The sequence below is a fragment of the Nuphar pumila genome, chromosome 16, assembly GCF_984573655.1.
Source record: "Nuphar pumila chromosome 16, dmNupPumi1.hap1.1, whole genome shotgun sequence".
Taxonomy (NCBI): Eukaryota; Viridiplantae; Streptophyta; class Magnoliopsida; order Nymphaeales; family Nymphaeaceae; genus Nuphar; species Nuphar pumila.
The window spans coordinates 72,373,251-72,396,430 of record NC_143264.1 but is presented as its reverse complement, the minus strand read 5'-3'; the positions used below and the strand labels follow the sequence as shown (position 1 = coordinate 72,396,430).

Below are 23,180 nucleotides of genomic sequence, written 5' to 3'. Positions count from 1 at the left end.
TTCGATTCTCATGGGTGTCACCTCCTACGCAAGCTAATGCATAGCATAGACCCTGGGTCAGGGGTCCTAGCCTCGGAGTTTTACGCTGCTGGCGCGACAACCGTAGGTATGGCAGGCTGAGCCAGCGCGATCGGGTTATAAATTAAAAAAAAAAAACATGCAACTTGACCTCTCATGGTATCGGACTTGGGTCTGACCTCCAACTCGCTTTGCCAACATGCGTTGCCTACTTTCATTGTAATATTAATGCGAAAGGAATCAAAACCAAAACTTTAGTTAGAGGATAATAGAAGAGTGGTTTCACTCACTAGCACTGTTTGGATCCTGCACAAAATCCTGAAAACAGGAAAAACTCTGGTTCCGTCTCCATTGCTGTAGCAAGCCACAATGCAGAGAAGGATAGAAGCAACCATCTTCAGCGTTCTTCTCACCACCCTCCTTCCCTGCGGTACTCTTTCACCACTATTCCTTCTTTTCTTCAACACCCATATGTTCATCTCCCCACCAAACAACTTATTACTCACTTCAGAGTTGATGGGTCCTTTCCATTTTCTTCTAATCTGATTTGTTTCATGGTTGCAATCTAATTGGTTGATCACCCAGGTGCCATTCAATCCCCATATGGCCAGGAAGGCTTTTGCTCATCCGCTTCCGTGCTGGCTGCTTCTATAGAGCACCCTCGTTATGCCAAAGTCATAAATCCTACTCTCTCGCCCCACCATCTCCAAGGTGAGAGATTAATTGATTTAAATGGTTGGAACTTAAACAAACCTTTCTTTCTTTACAGGAAATAATCCACAGACCAATTTTTGGTTGATGTAAATGTATATGTCCACAAACACGATATGTGCTTTGTGTTTATTTAAAGTGTTAATAATTTTGAGACGTTTTGCTTTCTGGGTAAGATGGCTAAAATTAGTCTTGAGGAAGAGCTCTTGTTGGAACAAGAAACGGTAACCAAATTATGGTTGCAATTTAGCTTTTTTCAATTTGGGGTTGAATATCATTTTTCCCCCTTCTTTGCATTTGTTGGCTAGCAACATGGAATCTTAGGTCATGTTTTAAACAGAATTTCATTGAACAAATGGCTAGTCTTTGTTTTTCTCTATGGCAGATTTACCGGGCTTCACACGTAGTGTGTACAGAAGAGACCATGCTGTAATCACTCCTGAAAGTCACGTTTTTAGTCCTCTTCCTGATTGGTATGTGGAACAATGTCTGGACAGAAGACAATTTCTAGTCAATGGCATGATTTTATATTGCTTGAGATGTTACTGATACTTTAAGTGATCTGTTTTATTGGCTTAATTGCTGCTGTTGCAGGACGAATACATTGGGAGCTTATTTGATCACCCCCGCCATGGGTGCACATTTTGTAATGTATTTGGCAAAAATGACAGGTTGGATTTATTTATGCTATGCATGAAGTTGTGTTTTTAATTTGTAGCATCTGATCGATTGCAAGAAGTTATTTGTCTTGAATGTTTATTTCTGAATTGGTTTTAACTGGTGGATGCTATTTTCCTGTTTTTTTTTCTTCCACGATTACTCATGGAGTACTTATATGTAACCTTGTCTGCTACAGTGAATTCAGAGTCTGCATTACCTCCAAAAGATGTTGAAAGGTGCATAACTTATTTTTCAGTTCAAACGGTTGTCACTCAAATATATTGTCATCTATAGTTGGAGAAGCACTCCTTTCTGTAAGCACACACCAAGTCTTTTGACTTAATGGGTTGTTGGACATTTTCAAAGATATGCCTGTACTTGACATTTGGAATTTGAATCCTTTTCTTGTTAGTTTAATATGATGTTGGTTTGCTTTATCAATCAAAAAATATGAAATAAACAAAATGTTTTCAACACTTTAAAAAAAAGTCGCCCACTTAAAAAGATGTGTGTCGTGAACAAAGGTTTTAGATCTCATCAATTTATGAAGCCCGAACTTGTTTCCTTTACAGTTGCACATTATCAGGCTCTACAGATGTAGAAGATATAATCTAAACCACCCAGATGCTTCGGCGAATTTGGCCATTAGCTGACATGGGCAAGTGTAAGATGAAATTTAACTTAGAGAGGATGTTTGGATCCCTTGGATCTCAGACCTGAGGGAGATCTGAGGTTCTTTCGTCCAACCCCTCTCCCCCAACCAATCGGACAAGATCTCTCTCTCTCTCTCTCTCTCTCTCTCTCTCTCTCTCTCTCTCTCTCTCTCTCTCTCTCTCTCTCTCTCTCTCGTGTCAGGGATTTCAGATCCCTGATATAAGATCTGGTGTTTGAAATGCCTCAGATCTTGGTTTAGGGCCCATGTCACATCAACCACCCCACGCCAGCTCATATCCAAGGGTTCAAACACTCCCTTAGTTTACGTGCACCCTATCTATGATGCCACATGAAATTTGTGGGACATAAGATCCATTTTTGTTCACTGTAGAATTCATGATAAAGACACAATCTTAGTAGAATGTAGCAGGTAGCTTGTTCAGTATTATATTAAGCAAAAGTGGACCTTGATAAATAGAGTACAATACACATCTGAAGTGCAATGCATTAAGTTGGCAAGCCACGTATACCCATCTGTTTGTGTCTATTTTTGACAAGAGAGATAGTCATAGTGTCACTATATGGATAGGGACTTGCATTCGTTTATCTTATTTTTCTGACTTGTAGAGCATTTTTTTCTCACTTTCCCCTCCTTTGTCTTCATTGATGAACCAACTTCATTCACCTATTTAAAACTGACGTAATTTCACTTTCAATTATATGCCAGTAAGTAGGTGTTCACGTTTACTCTCCAAATGGTTGTACTTGTAGTTCTTTTTGTTAACTGTTCTTTGGGTTGTCAAAGAATCTTGTGCTTATTCAATATTTTTTTTTGTGATATACAATAAGCCAACAAACAATCTTGCTTTCATCCAAGCTCAGATATTGTCTTTTCTTTTATATATATGAAACTTATATCACAGTAATTTGATGAGGTGGCATCCAGGTTCTTGTTTGTGCTCCAAGGAAGCCTGATGCTGTCAAATGGGTCTGGGATGAGCCATGAACTAAATGTAAGTTCATATGCAGGCATGTCTTGACATGTCTTACTTTCACAGCCTAGTACGAATGCACAATGATTTGTAATCAGCTCTGTAGGGCAAAACCATCCACTTGATCTTAGCATCTTTCACTCTATCTTTTTTTGGAAAAATGATTACATGTTCAATTTTTTGAATTGTCATCAGATTTTGTTTCTTTAACATGGGGATCTATCTCTACATGTTTGTGACTTGAGATGCCACAAATTATTTGTGTATTATTTTTCCAATTCAAATAAAATAATAAGCAAATTTTGCTCTATGGTTTATCATTCTTATTTATTGCAGCTGCCATGCATATGCATATGGTATACTAAATATTTGGATCCTTCACTTACTACAAGAAATGTTGGATATTTCACTTTGTTTAACTGGTGCTCTTTTATTGTTTTTTTTTTTTTTACTTTGCAAACATTAATAATTTTCGTTACCTCTATGACAGCTGTCTGTTTTATGCATGTTTCATTTTAATGACATGCTATCATCAAATGTTAAATATTATATTTTTTGGTGTACTGCCTCCTCTATAACATATTTTTTAAGAGTTCCTGCTGTAGTAACTCTAGTGATGGACTTCTATTTGTAATCTAAAAGTGATAAATTATGTTATGCATTCTCTTGTTCGTGCTGGTTCCACTTCACTTGGATTTTGTGTGTGTGTGTGTGTGTGCATTCACATATTAATGGCAGTTGCCAGCATTATTAAATATCAACAACAGGTTTAACAAATCTAAAAATATATCCCAAATTAAGATTATTAATTGGATGTAGCTAGCATTGTCAAATCCTACAACAACTACGCCTTCATCCCAAAATAATTGGGGTCGGCGATATGAACCAAAAAAGAAAATCATTATGGGTCTTCCACATGAATCCTTCTCCTCCAATCATTTCTATCCAATGCCATGTCCTTGGTGAGGTTCAAAGCATTCATATCTTTTCCTATCACCTCCATCCATGTTTTCCTAGGCCTACCCCGACCTCTTTTAACTAATATATTTTCCCATTTCTCCATCCTTCTAACTGGAACATCATTAGGCCTTCGCCGAATATGTCCAAACCACCGTAAACGATTCTCTCTCATCTTATTTTCAATGGGTGCAACTCCTACCTTCTTACGTATCTCCTCGTTCCGAATCTTATCTTTTATTGTATTTCCACACATCCATCTCAGCATACGCATCTCAGCTACACTCATTTTTTGAATATGATGTCTCTTGGCAGCCCAACATTCCGTACCATATAGTAAAGCAGGCCTAATAGTCGTCCTATAAAACTTTCCCTTCAACCGCAATGGCATTCTACGATCGCACAACACTCCAGTTGCACCAAATTTGGATGAGTCAGATGTATGCCCCAAATTTGAACTTTTCACACTGCTACCTTTCAGCCCAATTTGCCTTAGCTATATCTGACAATAAGAGGCTCCATGGCGTGTGTTCTTTGTAAATAATATATTACTTATTAGCTAGAGGAGTGAATACACATACAAGAAACTGGATCTCTAGAGGGGTACCGAGGAAAGATACTTTATTTCAATAATACAATAAAATTTGTCACCTAAAATACGTCATATAATAAAGTGGTGGCTTTGACAAAGATATCAATGTTAGGATTGCTATTAAATGAAAAAAGGCAATGTAGTAGATTGTTACATGATAAATGAGTTGCATATTCAATTGTAGGTCGTTTGATGAGACAGCCATAAGATTAAACCTTTGATATGGTTCTGAAATGTTGGCCAACTATAATGTGACTGAGTGTACGAAGTTAAGATGCCTGTGTAGAGTAACAAAAAGGAAAATTAATAAATTAGAGGATGCTAGGAGTAGTTCTAACAATATATTTAAGAAAAAAAAATGCAATCTGATATGGTTTGGGCATGTTATAAGAATATCTGTTGTAACATCCTTTCAAAAGGTCGGTTTGAAATGATTTGGAGGAGCTGGGAAAAGAAAATGACCAATGAAGAAGTGGAAGACTATACTATGGAGTGAACCGATTTTAGCTCTAGAAATTAAGGAATGAGAGAAGCAAGTTTGAAAGTAGGGTAATGCTTAATGATGATGATGATAATTATAATGATGATGCATTATTTAAGAATATCCAGGTTCTTTCTTTGAAGTACTAATCCTTTATTCTAAATCTCCTTATTAGCTTTGCCTAATTTTAATGTGGTTTGGTTGGAGGTGTTAAAATATTTTTGCACAATCATGAATAGTGAAGGACTACTAATATGCTAACAAGTGATAATGCCTGTCAATATTTGATGCACATATTGAATATGAAAAAATGAAAAGGAAAACTCTCCTTCTGTGTGTGACATGTATTGAATATAAAAATGAAAAGCTTCTGTCCATGTGTCTGTGTGTGCACAGGCACAAGTGTATGTTTGTATTTTTCAGTTAGATATCTGTCTTATCAATGTTTGGTTCCTGTCCAAGCAATGCATTGCAACTATCCAGTGTATATATATGGGTCCTGTCCAGTGTTGCAAAATCTTTAACCCTCTCTGATTTATCCAATCTGCATGTTATGAAATGTAGATTCTGGATATCATGAATGGATGACGAAATTGACACTCATAAAATCTTCTAGAAAATAAGTTATTGAATATTATTACTAGAGTTATCTGATTTTTGTTACTTACTGGAAACAAGATTGGAATCCACATTGTATTAGTCTGAGAATATTCTTTTTCCCATTATTGTGCTAATCAATTTTTTTTACCTAAAATTGCTACGAGAAAAATCTCTCATGGCACTATTCATTTCTCTCTAAGATATGGATTTACATTTCTGGCATAGCTTTGTTTGTATCTAGGTTTTGTTCTCATAATATATGCACATAGATTCCACCTCCTGTATCTACTTCTATGATAGAATTTATAGTTAATTTTCGTTCTTCCTGATGGTAGGTGGACTCTTATGCATATCTACCTGCCAACTATGAGCATTCTTTCACATGTGACACATCAGCCTTTGTTGTTCTTTTTGAACGCAGGTTCGTTTCTTTTGTCCTGACTCCTTAGTATTGTTTCATACATATTGTGAGAGATTTTGTCTTGGTTCTTTTTCCCTTTCTTCTTTGTTTTCTTTTTTCTTCTTGAGTCAGTTTGGTTGGTTCATCTGTTAATTAAACAATCTACTTGGGATCCTCCATCCTTTTTATTTTAGGTATCAAAATTTAGAAAATCATGCCACTGAGGTTGTTGTTAGTTCAACACAAATGCAGAAACTTTTGGACACCCCAGGAGAGGTAATTTACTGCCACTGTATTTACTTCTAGTGACTGAAAACATTTCATGTGATGAATAAATATTTATCAGCTGCTGTCTTATATTTTTCTATTTTACTTTCCCATGATATCACAAAATCAATCTGATATGTACTGTTATTGCCATTACGATAGAATTACTTTTGAAATTTATTGTTATTGATGGATTCTGCAATGTTTACTGCTATATTTTCAGGTGTTTGAACTGCGGAAACTGTTACCAACTACTGCTGCGTATGACTTCAATATCCATGTGAGACATTTCAAGAATGTTATGTATTTTGAAATCTGTTTAGTTTATCAATTAAACTCTTGCATTATTTCTCTATGATTGATGTAACGTGCTTCTGACAAAAATCGGTATGATTGATATGCAACTGTTTTATTTTAAAGTTAAGAGTATTTGTGATTTCTTTCCACTTTCCAGATGTGTGTTCTAGGGTATTTTGGTATTTTCATTTCAAATGTTTGATTCAAAGTTTCAAACTATGAATCATGATAATGCGGTTCTCTTTTTATTTGTAATTTTGTGGAGAATCATTGACTTAGTGACTGAACTTCTATTTTCTAGCAACTCTTCCTCATGAACCTAAACTTGAAGGTTTTCTGCATGCTCCTTGGGTATGTAACCCATGAGTTTCATGTGCGACCCATTCAGATCTGCACCTTTATAATTGGTTATTTATGGATCTGTCAGACTTTTTCATTGCTGTCACCTCCTTTATGTCACATGCTTGTTAGAAAGTGATTTTTTCCGTTCCTTGTTATTCCTTGTCTTTTTAATTTATTGTAAAGAAATATGAGGATTTTCTTTTTGTCTTTGTAGATTATAGTCTAGATTGATTACTTAAAAGTTTTTCTCTGTTGAAATTTTGTTTGGCTAGCCTATTCTACTCATGCCTATGAAATGAGTTCCTTTAGAAAATGACGCACACTATTTTTTTGCACTGCAACTTTGTTAGAACACTAGTGTTTTGCATCCTTTTCTTATATATATCCCTGAAGCATGTGATATTCTCTTGATTGTGTTATTTTGATCTTAAACAAATACATTCACTTTATGGATTTCTGTAACTTGCAACTTTTCTTATAAAGTTATAAGTTTCTTTTTGGCGCTGACATTTTGCTGTGCTGTGGCACAAACTTGTTCAATGTTCTTGGTGCTAGAATGGTATTTTTACAAGATTTTGATAAGCTGAAGTTCTATGTACATGTTTTGCAGATTATGGATTTTCAACCTGGAGAGTATCTTAATGTGAAGGTTTGTATAATATCCAGCTTCTTCCTCTTCCCAAAAAAAATGGCTAACAAACTGGATCCATCATTTTTCCATTGTGCAACAATCAGTTTATCATTCTATTTATTTTATGCACTGGCAATGTTCAGCTTTGCTTCTTGAGCCACGTTGATTTGTTGAATTTTTCCTTTCTATTAGATCTTCCTAAGTCGAAGATCTTCATATGACTTTGTTTTTTTGGTTCAATGGAACAGGAGGTTCATTATAATCAACATGGTTTGCTGCTTCTAGAGGGGCATGGAATATATCGCTTGGGTGACAGCTGGTTAGTATTATGTACTGTAAAACTTTTTGCATTTCCCATCCTGTGAGATTAATATTTGAGGATGGTAGTTTGAAAACTAGATGTTTTTTATATGCTTCATTCATTAAAATGGTTTGGTTAGTAAGCTCTTGATGATTTTGCATTATTCTTCATACTATGATTTTGTTTCCGAGTAGTCTGCACTCATTATTACTATTGATTCATAGTAATTTTGGTATTGTTTTTTGGCCGAACTTTCAGGCACATCTGTCACATTAGAAGTTTCATTATGTTTCTACTTTATTGTAGAAGTGTTTGTGCATAGATATTAAGGTTGCTCATGAAAAAACTGCATAAGGTGATCTCATAAGCTCAACCAACCAAATTAAGCTATGAAAACCACCTTAAAGTTGTCGAAATTAATGGATTTTGACCATGTGATAGATCTTGGTAATGGATTAGAAAAATCTTATTATTTACCCTGGAAATTACAGAATTTCTAGTAAGAAAATCAGGCTGGTGTGGTACCAGAATTATGGTTCAAGGACCTAGGAAAATCTGGTAAGTGAGAAAACTTACCAAACTTGCTATATAACTAGGAGAGAGATCCCTATGAGCTTTGCGTGGAACTACATTCTTGACATCCAACCCAAACAATGAATGTCTCATAGAATTTGCAATATCCACTGCCATGGAGTTGTAGCAAATTGTGGGGATATTTGCCAATATTATGGAGAGGCTCTACAACCTTCTTGACCACTAATTTAGTTGCTTGGAATGAGTCACGATGCTTCTTGACACGGAGGATATGGTACTTCAAAGGCTTGCCTGCCTTAATCTATTCCATTCATGAAATAGTGGTGGAAGACTACTCGCAGTTGTGGTCTTTCATGGGCTAAATTGATTATTGAAGTTTTGATCTTTCACAGGTGAAATTAGTTAAGTTCCTTTTTTGTGGTGATTTTTTAGTTCTGTCCTCAATATCCACTTCTTTTCTTTTCTTGATTGTTATCTGTATATATCTATGTTCCTGATACTCTTGTGAGCCTCTCATTTTGTCTTGAAAAGGTATCCTGTCCAAGCCGGGGATGCAATTTGGATGGCACCATTTGTGCCTCAATGGTAAGAACGAGTTATATGTCAAAAAGGACATGCTGATTGTCTTGATAAAATAAGGCTATATTTGGGCCTTTGCATTGAGATGGAAACAATATTTACATGTGTTGCTAAAATATGGTTTTGATAAAATGTGGCCGAGGATGAAGTTGCCAAAACATCCTCGTGTATGGTGTTGGGGCTGCCAACTCCATTCCCAATTGAGTGTTTTGGCAACACCACTGCTCCCAAACAGCAGGCAGCATGAGAGCACTGGGGGAAACCGCAACACACCTCCTATTCAAGGCTCCCAAACGGAGCCTGAAATACGTTTCCAATTCCTTGCATGATTCTGATTTGGATATATTTCCACAGGTATGCTGCCCTTGGAAAAAGTAGATCGAGGTACCTACTTTACAAGGATGTCAACAGGAACCCGTTATGACTATGATGGCAAAGAAGTGATTGAAAATTGGATGCTATGAAAAGAACCCTCTCCTTGGGGTGTATGTATAATTTTGGTCAAGAAAGTTAAGAACGCCATTAGGTTGCTCAATATTTGCTAAGCTTTGACTAGTTATCTGATGTTCATTTTTTTTTGTTGAGGGCGTTATTTATAGTGCAGTTTTATTGTTGTTGGCATTAGTTTAATTGCAGTGAAATATGTGAATAGTCTATTTTCATTCTGGTTTGTGTAGTGGCACCAACATAATGACCAGATATAGTTTTACACGACCAGAAAACGGGACTTTGATAGATATTATTATAATTCATAGAAGTTTAGGGTAAAATTTTCTAAAACTTATAGCCAGATGACAAGTGAGAACTTTCTAAAGTTCAAATTATTATAAATGTGAACAGTAGGGAAGTACTTTTTTTTTTAATTTATAACCCGAAGAAACTGCACCCGGCACAAAGACTTGGTCACGCTGGCTCAGCCTGCCATACCTACAGTCATCGTGCCAGCAGCGTAAAACTCGGCCTATGCTAGGCATTGGCTTGCGCAGAGGGGGTGACGCCCATGAAATTAGAACCTTGACTGCCCGTCTAGCAGCCAAGACCCCACCCCACTACGCCAAAGCCCCTTGGGGTGTAGGGAAGTACCTATACATTAACAAATACATGTTGTCCATTAGTCTTAGTTTTTATATTTTTTGAGGGGAATCCTGGTTCTGGTGGTGGGGCCCTAGAGAGATTGATGGTATGTTGTATGGCTCACCCCCAAGCGGTTAAAACTCCTCAACCGCCTCCTTTGCCCACTAAGGAGTGCTGAGTTTGAAGTCGGGACATCATTCAACTTGAATGCCTTAAGCCGATCCACCTAGCCAGATGTGGAGAGCCCTTGTGGGCTTTTAGCTACTGAATTGATTTTTAGCAATGCAAGGCAAATGGGAGAGAGAGAGAGCATGCATCTATTCTTATCTTAATTTTAGGTTACAAAAGAATTGGTTTCTTCATTCTCTTATGTTGTCTGTTTTCATTTTTCCCATCAATAAAATTATCTCTCTTTTTTCAGAAACCAAAACATAGATTAAGCTTTATTTCATTTCAAAACAAAAAAAGGATTAAGTTTGATTTTTATTGCCTATGAAAATAATAAAAGTACAGTAATTTTAATTTGAAATGCCTAGTTAACTTCTTTGATTGGGACCCTCATTTAGGAAGGGGCGGTTTAACTAGCTAGCATCAAACCAGGTGGCTATTTGTAAACGAGCCTGCAAACAGCTATTTGTGAAGTGTTGCACTATGCCCTTTAAAACTAGGTTTGCAAACGGATAGGATATATGTTGGACAATGCCAGATAGTAATCCAAATCTAAAATGCAAACAGTAGATCCGAATCCAAGTTCTGATTCAAATCAGGTCTAATTAAGGTTGAAACAAGATCTTAAATATGTATTGTAATACAGGTTCAGGTAAAAAACATTAAAAACAAGATCTTAAATATGTATTGGAAATCATGGCGACCCATGAGATTTTAGAACTCACGGGTGGGTTGCCCTGGGACATTCTGATTCCAAAATCAGAGTGCGAGTTGAGTGGCCGAACGTACCCTTAGTGAAAATCAGCCCTTGGATTATATTTTTTCAAAGAAAAAGCATATTGTTTCGGGTTGAGAAAAATCAGGCATTATAACAAATTTTTTTATACTTACATGGAGAAACCGCTCTTAGGATAAGAGACTGTAACGCCTAAACCAGGTGGGCTCCAACCCACCTGGTTCGGCTAGGCAAAAGGGGTGGGAACCCCCCTTTTCCATTTAATGGGTAGTGGGGAGAGGGAGAAGCCCACCTCCTCGCTTTAATGAGAGAGTAACCCCTCTCTCCCATGACTAAGTAGTGGGGAGAGAGGGGGAAACACTTCTTAAAGAGGAGAGGGGGTAACGCCCCTCACCCATGGCTTATAAAAGCCATGGCCCTCTCTCTCTCTCTCAATCTCATTTCCATTGAGTAAGAGAGAGAGGGATTGAGAAAAAGAATGAAGCAGGAGAGGAAAAGAAGGAGGTGGTGAGAAGGGCATCATGGCCGGTGACAGGTAAGTCGTTTCTCCCCGGTTAAAAAAACAAAATTGGCAACCATAGTGGTTGTCGGCGATGATGGAAGGCACCGTCAAGGAAAAAGGGGTGGGGACAGCTGCCGCCCTCAATGCGGAGGGGATCATCCCCTCTGTTCCTCACCACCAGCAACACAGTTTTCGATGGCCTGCACTGGATAAAAAGAGACAGAGGGGGATGACCCTTCCTCAGCCATCGACAACCATTGTCGGTGGTGATAATATAAAAATACATAAAAATAATATATATATATATATATATGTGTGTGTGGGGGGGGGGGGGGTGGATGGATGGGTGGGTGGGTGCATATACATATATATTGAACATGAAAAAACATAAGACTATGAATATCTCAGTTTTTCAATACGAATCATATCTGGGTTCGGATCTGAATCGAATCTAAACTCATATTGAATATTGTCTATACATACGGTAGATCCAAAACAAATTTGGATCTAGTTGGGTTCAGTTCAAACCTAAGCTCATTTTATCGTTGACACCACATTTGTACCAAACCATTATAAACAAGAGTTTGATTGGTCATACTGGATCCAGGATTCAATCGGATCTATGTTTGAAAATTTAAAAGAACCACATCAGAATAAGATTGGATCGGGATCCAAAACTCAATCAAAAGATTTAGTTGAACTAAACTTGGACCAGAGTGAGTGTGAACTAGGTTTGGTGTAAAGATAAGATTGAACTCAACCCAGAATGAGTCTGGGATAATGTTTCATGAGTCCATGAATGGTAAAAAAAGTAAAAAAACTATTTTGCCCTTATTATACCCGATTAATAGATTAGACATAACTTTTCACCCTAATATCGGATTCAAATGATTTTTGGATCATTGGATTCTTCTTTTCGAGTAGGATCCATTAACAATGGTCATGATGACAAACTCTGAGAAAATGGAGTAAGAGTTTGGCATGAAAGTTTAGGGATATTTTTATAATTTTTATAAGATGAGACTTTAAATGATGATATGAGATTTTGTATCTTTTATATCAAAATTTGTGAGAAGACTAAGGTTATTCCTTAGATTTAAAATTTAAGCATTTCAAGTAAGTGAACATTTGCAAATTCCTCATTAGTTAAATAAAATAGATGTTGGTTAATTTTGGCATCTTACAGTGTGAGTTTCATGTGTTATAAATATACTAGTGTTATCCTGTTTTGAGTAGAACAATTGTGTAGCATGCTTATGAATCTATAATTTTGATGTTCAGTATGATGTTTAAAAATGACACATATTACATATTCATTGACTTATGACATGATTTATGTTATAAATGTATCTTGTGTGAAGATAATCATGACATTGATGCATGTAAAATATTGTTAAATGTGGATATTTGGCTTTAAGAAATGAAGGTAGAGTTAAAGAGTTTTCAAAATAGGATTTATCCTAATAATGTCACGCTTATGCCTTGGGAGGGGCATTGTAAGCGTCGTGACGTGATGAACTGACTCTGTGATGGGTTGTTATTCCTAAAAATATGACATGTCTGTTATTAAATGTTAAGAGTAGTTAGTGAACATACATTAGTTATTGCATAATGCACTAACGCCAAGAAAAGAAAGCTGAAAGAATAATGCACATAGGATAACAATGCAAAATATGATAAGAAACTTTACAAGGAGAAACATGGTCTGGGGAATCATTTAGGGTATGTGTATCACGTTCGTACCTCAAGATTTGCTCAAAAAATCCTAAATAACCCTTAGGAGTTAAAAATATTGCCCAATAGACACATGTAGGATATAGCATGAATTATAAACCTTGAAGGCAAGTATAGCTCCTCGGACACCTTTGGGGCAGATATAACATCTCAGGCTCTTCAGCTAGCTATCGATGAGCATTTTGAGGCTTCTGGATTACAACTGACGAACAAAACAAAAGTAATTATTAGTCAATAGTTTGGGCCGATTTGGACTATGTTATTATGAATAGTTCATATGTCTGGTCAACACCATAGACTCGGAGTTGTCTACATGGGTTGCTACGTCCAAAGCGGCTATTTTTGAAATAGATGATTAAAGTAGAATGTGAATGTCTACTTTAAGAATGACGGCAGATAATCAGTAGAATAGAATAAAATTCATAAATAATATGTGTGCTTAGTTAGCAAACAAAACTAAGATTAGGAGCCTAGAGTTTAATACAATTGTAATGATCGTGTCTTATTTGTAAATGTAAACTTACTGAGTTGTAGACTCAACCCCGTTTGGTTATAACTGTAGGTTCGCAAACTGCTACTGATTGAATGACTTGACCTTGGATTCAGACTCTGCTACTATCAGATATCAAAGTACTTAGAATATTTCATTTCATCTGTGTATTTTCTTTTATTTAGATTATGTAATTTGAATACTTTCAGTTGAAATGGTAATCATTACTATTGATGGATGTATGGACCTTATTATCATTATGAAAAAAAATGTCATGATTTTTTAGGTTAATTTGGTAATTTTCCTTTAGGGACTAACGTCCACAAACTCAGGCTTGAAAAGTCTCAGTTTGGGTCGTTACAATTGGTATCAGAGCCACGTTTAAAAAAAAAATTATGGATTGAGGATTATCAAGATTATAGTCTTACAAAAATATAATTTATACCATCCAAGTTTAAATCAATAGCATCGAGTCGTAGGAAAGTCAACATAGTTGGTTAGATCCCAACCTTATTAAGTTATTCATGTTAGCAGGTATGGATGATGGCAGCAACAAAAAAAATGACTATAGGAATGATAGGGATGCAAAAAGACGGGAGCATCTGAAGATCATTCACATGGGCCAGATGGTTGTCGTCCTATCATTCTTTGTGACAGACCTGATGGATGTGTTCAGGGCAATCAGGAACATGACACCTCTCACTCCTCTCCTGGCATCAATCATCGTGATAATTAATGACAGGGGTTACGAGAGTCAAGGGTATGAATCCAATATTGTAGCACTACTCTAACCACCCATTGGGAGAACACTAGCATCACTGGTACATCCTCCTTATAATCATATTAGTAGAGGATCAATCAGGAACTGTGGATGCAGGGGTGCAGCAGCACGTGGTGCGGGTTGTAGTAGACCTTACTACTGCCACTGCATATCAGAGCCGAGCATTGTTGCCCCTACCAGTAGCAATGGGAGGAGTTTGGAACATCACAGAGCACTGTGTCATGATTATGCTAGATGAACAATGGTGCAACAAGACAAGAGCATTGTCATCCTAGAAGAAGAGCAAGCAAGAGGACTGACACAGACTCTACGGGACATGTCTTTACCTAGGAAAGGTAGAGGACACATGAACAAACACTTATGTCGTAGTTGTTATTAGGGATTCACAGGTTGTATTATGGAAACTCGTAAAAATGTTGATAACTTTGTAAATATGTTCTTCAATAAAATAATAGTTTATGTGTGATGGATGTGTCTACTTGCATATTATATTGAATGCTTAACAGAGACACACGTATTCATTTAGTAGCTTACTTTACTCTTAATTGCAGTATAAGGACTCGCCAAGGTACATCTTACTAATCTAGGGGCTCTCAAGCAAGTAGGAATCAAGTTGCACCTTCTCAAACAAAGCAGACAGTTGAGGGTTTCACAAGAAAGGGTACTACAAGTCTTAGTGTTTTCCTATCTCCACAAGCATCGAGGAGCCTGCCTCCTTATAGTGTGGGAGCAGAAGGTGGAGGAGCATCACTAGTTTCACACAGACAAGACCATGCTACTATGGGGAGTGGTGTACCTCCCGACTATACCACAAAAAGAATTTTACTTAAATTATTACAAAATTCACTACAACAGATTCAGAACCAAGTTGTGTTTGGAAGCAGTTCTTGGTCTGAGAAGTTCAAGAATATGAGTGCCTGCTTTTGATGAAACTCCTGGGGGAGAGGCAATAGAGAAATGAATTATGCAAACAGAAAAGACATTGGATGTCATACAATGCCCATAGGACCATAAATCTTGGGTGACAACATCGAACCTGGTGGGAGATGCAGAATATTGTTGGCGGTCCATTAGAGATGTCATTGAAATTGAGAACTTATTCTCTGGACCACTTTTAGGAACAAGTTCTACCGATAAATTTTCTCCAGGATCGAGAGAATGGAAAAAAAGAAGAGTTTAAAAATTTGAAGCAAGGGAGCAAGAGTATGATGGCCTACACCACCAGGTTCAATTTGTTGTCCAGATTCGCAAAGGCTTTAGTATCTACCAAGAAGCAAAGATGCAAGCTCTATGAGCGTGAACTAAAGCCTGAGATATTAAGGATGGTGGGACCACTGTAAATTCAAAAGTTTGCCAGACCGGTAGAAATGGCATCTCGTTATGACTTTTGGGATTCCCAAACATCAAATTCAAAGATAGAGAAAAAGCCAAAGCAAGTATTACTGGGAGAGTCTATTTCGTCATCCTAAGGTTTTTTCAAGAAGAGAAAAAATAATAGTAGATTTATGAAGGCACAAGAAGGAAGCAGTGAGGAAAGCAACAATAAGCAGCAAGGGAAGAAGCCTTCGCAACAAAAAGCAAAAAAACACCAATACCAAGGGCCACCTTTTAAGAACAACTACAATTGTAAAACTTGTGACATAAAGCATGAAGGTCGTTATGATAAGAAAAATATCATGTGCTATAATTACGGACAGACAGGACACATCGCTAGGAAGTATCTCTAGCCAGTGCGAGAAGATGGAGCAAGACCCAAAGACAAACCAGTTGTTCTAGGCCAAGTTTATGTGACAACTCTATAGGATGCTCTGGCTAGTCTGAACATTGTGTAAGGTACACTTCTTATTTTTGGTGTTTGTGCTCATGTTCTTTTTTACTCAAAAGCAACACATAACTTTACTATCTCTACTTTTGATGTACTATTACCTGTTCCACCTACACCTCTAGACTTAAGTTATCAAGTAAAAATACTAGTGGGGAAAATTGTTTATGTGGATAAGGTTACCAAAGGATGCATGATGCAAATTGAAGAACGTCTATTGCTAGTAGACCTTCTGATATTAGAATTTAAGAGAGTGGATGCTATTTTAGGCACATATTGGTTATCTAACCATCATGCGACTATCAACTGTTGGAGAAAAAGTGTCAGTTTTCAACACCTCGAAGCCCTAATATTCACCATTTCAGGGTGTTAAAAAACTAGCAAAACCAATAATTATTTCATGTCTTCTGGTCAACTGTTACCTATAAAAGGGTTGCCTTGGGTATTTGGCTTATACAAAGTCAAAAATTGGTAATAACCTTACGATCGCAGAGGTGAATATTGTACAAAAATCCATGGATGTTTTCCCTGAATAACTATTATGACTTCCGCCAGATAGAAAAGTTGAGTTCCTGATCGACTTAGTTCCTGGCACGACACCCATCTCTATTGCGCATTATAGGATAAGACTTGCAGAACTTAAAGAACTCAAGGATGCGTTGCAAGAGTTGTTGGATGTTGGAATTATCCGACCATCGGTGCACCTTGGGAGGCACCAATTTTGTTTATAAAAAACAAAAATGGGTCACTATGGATATGCATCGACTATAGGAAATTAAATGCAGTGATAGTAAATAACAAGTACTCACTGCCAAGGATATACGACTTATTCAATCAACTCCAAGGAAAAGCCTATTTTTTTAAGTTGGATTTACGCTTCAGGTATCATCAATTAAAAAATTGGGAGGAGGATATGACCCAGTCAACTTTTTGCTCAAGATGTGAGCATTATGAATTCCTGGTCATACCCTTCGGTCTAACGAATGCCCCAACTGCATTCATGGATTTAACGAACTGGGTGTTTAGACCATTTTCGAATAAGTTTATGGTGGTGTTTGTGGATGATATTCTCATCTATTCAGCCAATAAGGAACAACATGCAAAACACTTAAGAATATTTTTGCAAACACTTAGGGAACATGAGTTATATGATAAATTTTCTAAATGTGTGTTTTGGCTAAATCAAGTCTCATTTTTTGTACATATCATCAGTAAAGAGGGTGTGATGGTGTACTCAACAAAAGTTGAAGCGGTGGCCAACTGGTCTGGACCCAAGAATGTGACTAAAAGTCAGAGTTTCTTGGGTTTAGTAGGATATTACAGGCATTTTGTTAAAGGATTTTCAATATTGGTTGCCCCAATAACCAAACTTACAAAGAAGGATGTAAGGTTTGAGTGGAACGAGAAGTGTGAACAAAGTTTTCAAAAAATAAAGAAACGATTAACCACTGCACCAATGTTAGTTCTACCTTTTGGCACTGGTAGTTTTATCGTTTATAGCGATGCATAACATAAAGTATTGAGATGCGTCCTAGTGCACCATGGAAGGGTTATCGAGTATGCATCTCAACAATTAAAGGTGTACAAGATGAATTACCCAACTCATGACTTAGAGTTGACGACGATAATATTTACACTCAAAATTTGATGACACTACTTATACGGAGAATAATTTGAGGTCTATATTGACCATTAGAGTTTTAAATATCTGTTATCTCAGAAGGAATTGAATATGAGGTATAGGCTACAACTTAAGCTACTCAAGGATTATGATTTTGGGTTAAAGTATCATTCGAGAAAAGCTAATGTGGTGGTTGATGCACTTAATCAAAAAGCAAAAGCGGACACAAGACTATCTGTATCATACCTGCTTATCAACATTGTAGAGCAAAAAGCAAAAGTATAATGTCTACTAAGTCAGTTGATGTTTGTTCAGACGACCTTAGGGTCTGAAATTTAGGACAAAATCAAGGATAAGCAAACCTTAGATCAAGAATTAGAAGGAATTAAATTAGCAGTATCTAAAGGCGAGGTTCCAGATTTCAAGGTAGACAACTAAGAGATTTTGAGGTTTCGAGATGGAGTGTGTATTCCTATGGATGAGGAACTTAGGAAACAACTTCTATATGAGGCTCATCATTCCAAGTACTCCATTCACCCTAGTAGTACGAAGATGTACAGGGATTTGAAAGACAACTTCTGGTAAAATAAAATAAAGAAGGATGATGCTGAGTTTGTCAGCAGATGCCTTGTATGACAGCAAGTGAAGATCGAACATTAGAGACCTGGTGGACTTTTGAAACTGCGACCCATTTATTTATGAAAGAGGGTGGACATCACGATGAATTTTGTCACAGGCTTTCCTAAGACCAAGGAGGGATTAAATGCGATATGAGTGCATTTTCTCGCATGCAAGACAATATGTTCTTTTGAACAGTTGACTCGTCTCTTTATTAGAAAGATAGTGAGATGGCATGGAATGCCAGACTTTATTGTCTTCGACAAATATTTGAAATTCACCTCCAAGTTTTGGCAAAGCTTTCAAGAAGCAATGAGGTCACAATTAAAAATGAGCATAATTTTTTATCCTTTGACAGATGAACAATCAGAAAATATCATCCAAACGTTGAAGGATATGTTGTGAGCTTGTACATTAGAGTATCATGACTATTGGCACAAGATTCTACCATAAATAGAATTCACATATAACAATAATTTTTAGGCAAGCATTGGTATGGCTCCCTACAAAGCTTTATATGGGAGACATTGTAGAACACCTCAATGTTGGGACCAAGTAGGTGAGAGGAAGACATTAGGGCTAAAATTGGTTCGACAAATGAAAAAACATATCAAATTCATTTATGAAAAACTCCTAACAGTCCAGAGTCATTAAAAAAGTTATGTAGGCAAGAGGCGGCGTGAGTTAGAGTTTGAGTAAGGTGACCATGTTTTCTTTAAGATATCATCAGTTAAAGGGGTAATAACATTTGGAAAGAAAGAAAAATTAAGTCCAAAATATCTTACTCTTTAAAATCTTGAAAAAAATAGGTTCTACAGCCTATCGGTTAGCATTACCCCCATCATTGTCTAAGATGCAGAATGTGTTTCATATATCCAGGTTAAGGAAATACATGTCAGATCCTTCGCATATACTGAATACGGTTGAATCAGTGTTGAATATTTAAGAAGTCTTAAGTATTAATGAAGAACCAATAGGGATTTTAAAGTTCAAATAATATAAATTAAGAAAGAATGTTATTCCTATAGTCCTGGTAAGATGGAAGCATCACAACAAGAATGAAGCTACGTGGGAGTACGAGACAAACATTCATGTATAATTTTTTCATTTATTTTAAGGTAAGATTCATAATGAATATTCTTTTAAGGGAGGTGAAATTATAACGCCTAAACCAAATGGGCTCGAACCCATCTTGTTTGGCTAGGCAAAGGGGGATGAGACCCTCCCTTTTCCCATTTAATGGGTAGTGGGGAGAGGGAGGATCCCACCTCCTCTCTTTAATGAGAGAGCAACCTCCTCTGTCTTATGACTAAGTAGTGGGGAGAGAGGGAGAAACTCCTCTTAAAGAGGAGAGGGGTAACACCCCTCACCCATGGCTTATAAAAGCCATCGTCCCTCTCTCAGGCTCATTTTTGTTGAGTAAGAGAGAGAGCGAGAGAGATTGAAAGAAAGAAAGAGGTAGAGGAGAAGAAGGAGGCATCACTGTCAATGACAAATAAGTCGTTTCTCTCCCCTTAAAAAAAATATTAACCACAGTAGTTGCCAATGATAATGGAGGGCACCGTAAAGGAAAGAGGAGAGGGGACAAGGATTTTCCCCTGACCTTGCCGCCCTTAATGAGGAGGCGCAGAGGGGATCATCCCCTTTGTCCTAACCGCCGACAACACAATTATCGGCGACTTGCTCTAGATAAAAAGAGATGGTGGCAGAGGGATGTCCCTGTCTCAACAACCGACAACCATTGGGGAAAGGCATTGGTGGGTTCCTCCGTCTCTACCTGAATTGAGCCGCTGACAACTAGTAGGTTGTTGGTGGCAGATGGCAAAAAATCAAAGCCGACAACCATAGGAGTTGTTGGCTCAATACAAAAAAAAAGAGCAAGGCAGGGGACAGGGGGGTTATCCCTTTCCCTACCTCCCCCTTGCAAAGAAGCACAGGGAGTCACCTCCCTTTGCCCCCGTCGTCGTCAACCATAATTATCGACGACACCATGTGGGGAAAGAGAGAGGGATTCAAGCCTTTATTGTAAAAAAAAATGATTGGGATCGACTCGGTTCAGGATACAAACCAGACCGAGTTAGTTGGACTGTGAAGTCTGGGTGTAACCCAGACCGAGTTAGGTCAGTCTTAATCAAGACCAACTCAGTCTGGGCGTGCCCCAAACCGAGTCGAGTCTGCTATTAACAGACCGACTCGATCAAGTTTTTTTTAGAACAAATAAAAAAATATATATGTACGTGTGTGTGTGCGCGAATATATACATATATATATATATATTGAACATAGTAAAACACGAGACTGTGAATGTCTCAGTTTTTAAATACGAGTCAGATATGAGTTTGGATCCAAACTCAACTCAGATCTTGTCTACATAGAGTAGATCCAAAACAAAATTGGATCAAGTTGGGTTCAATTCATACCTAAGCTCATTTCATCATTTACACCACATTTGTACCAAACCCATTATGAATAAGGTTTGAATCGATCATACCAGATCTAGGATCTAGTCGGATCTATGTCTGAAAATTTAAAATATCTATATTAGAATAAGATTGTATCTGGATCCAAAACCCAATCAAAAGATTTAGTTGAACTAAACCTGGACCAGAGTGAGTGTGAACTAGGTTTAGTGTAAGAAAAGATTGGACTCAGCCCAGATTGATTCTAGGATAAAGTTTCATGAGTCCGGGGATGGTCAAAAAGTAAAAATATCATTTTGCCCTTATTATGCATGATTAGTAGATTAGGCATAACTTTTCACCTTGGTATCAGATTCAAATGATTTTTTGATCATTGGATTCTTCTTTTCGAGTAGGATCCATTAGCAGGGGGCATAATGACAAACTCTAAGAAAATAGAGTTAGAGTTTGGCATGAAAGCTCAAGGATATTTTCATAATTTTTACAAGATGTGACTATAAATGATAATATGGGATTTTCTATTTATTTTAGATCAGAATTTGCCAGGAGACTATTGTTATTCCTTAGATTTGAAATTTAATCATTCCACGTAAGTGAACAATTGCAAATTCATTACTTAAATAAAATACATGGTTAATTTAGGCATCTTGGAGTGTGAGTTCCATGTGTTACAAGTATGCTAGTGTTATCTTATTTTGAGTAGAACAACTCTGTAGCATGCTTATGAATCTATAATTTTGATGTTTAGTATGATGTTTAAAAATGACACATATTTACATCTTCCTTGACTTATAACATGATTTAATTTATAAATGTATCCTATGTGAAGATAATCATGACATTGTTGCATGTAAAATGTTGCTAAATGTGGATGTTTGACTTTGAGAAATGAGAGTAGAGTTTAAGAGTTTTCAGAATAGGATTTGTTCTAAGAATGTCACACTTATGCCTTTGGAGGGGCATTGTAATTGTCGTGACGTAATGAACTGACTCTGTGATGGGTTGTTATTCCTACAAATATGACATGTCTGTTATTAAATCTTAAGAGTAATTAGTAAACATACATTAGTTACTGCATAATGCACTAACGCCAAGAAAAAAAGCTGAAAGAATAATGCACGTAGGATATAAATACAAAGTATAATAATGAACTCTATTAGGAGAGAAATAATTTAGGGCATCATTTGAGGTATGTGTACCTTATTCGTACTTCAAAATTTACTCAAAAGTTCCTAAGTAACCCTTAAAGGTTAAAAATATTGCCTAATATACACATGCAGGATGTAGCATGAACTATAAACCTTGAAGGCAAATATAGCTCCTCAGACACCTTGAGAGCAAGTATAACGTATCGGGTTCTTCAACTAGCTATCAATGAGCATTATGAGGCTTTTAGATTACAACCGATGAGCAAAACAAAACCGTTTGTGAGCCTATACTCTCAGTCGATTTGGAATATGTTGTTATAAGTAGTTCATATGTCTTGTCAATACTGTAGATTATGAGTTGTCTACATGGATCGCTACGCTTAAGAAAGCTATTTTCGGAATAACTGATTAGAGTAAAATATAAATGTCTGCTTTAAGCATGACGATAGAGAATAAGTAGAAGGAGATACAATTCATAAATAACATATGTGCTTAATTAACAAACTAAACTAAGATTCGGAGCTTAGAGCTTACTAAAATTGTAATGGTCGTGTCTTATTTGTAAATATAAAATTACTGAGTTAAACTCACTCCCACTTGATTATAACTGTATGTTTAGAGATTGCTGTTAATCGAAGGACTTGACTTTAGATTCAGATTCAGATACTATCAAACATCAAAACACTTAAGTATTTCATTTCATCTCTATATTTTCTTTTATTCTGATTATGTAATTTGAATACTTTCAGTTTAAATGGTCATCATTATTATTGATGGATGTATATACCTTATTATTATTATTATAAAAAAAGTTTGTCATCGTTTTTTTTTAAGTTAATTTGGTATTTTTTTTCTGAAAATTAATATCTATGAACCCGGTTTCAAGAAGCCCTTGTTTGAATCATCATAGAGTCCTCCCCTTGTTGAATGTGCCTGACGAAATTAAGCTCACTGCCCTAGCAGACTAGAACTCCGTGAGCTAGTTTCAAACTAAAATTCCAAGGATGTGAGAAAGTTGTAACCAACATTATCATTATGGTTGCTTGGATG

At 36.7% G+C, this 23,180-nt stretch overlaps 1 protein-coding gene across 1 annotated transcript; it reads left to right on the top strand.

The window, feature by feature from the left end:
- Nucleotides 1-273: 273 nt before the first annotated feature.
- On the top strand, nucleotides 274-9,616 carry UGLYAH (ureidoglycine aminohydrolase). The gene is made up of 13 exons (XM_089990743.1): nucleotides 274-448; nucleotides 604-729; nucleotides 1,115-1,202; nucleotides 1,324-1,400; nucleotides 1,586-1,625; nucleotides 2,990-3,056; nucleotides 6,001-6,086; nucleotides 6,260-6,341; nucleotides 6,556-6,612; nucleotides 7,582-7,620; nucleotides 7,851-7,921; nucleotides 8,969-9,022; nucleotides 9,371-9,616. The coding sequence occupies exons 1-13, from the start codon at nucleotides 388-390 to the stop codon at nucleotides 9,438-9,440; spliced, it is 918 nt and encodes a 305-aa protein (XP_089846869.1). The 5' UTR covers nucleotides 274-387; the 3' UTR covers nucleotides 9,441-9,616.
- The last annotated feature ends 13,564 nt before the right edge of the window (nucleotides 9,617-23,180 follow it).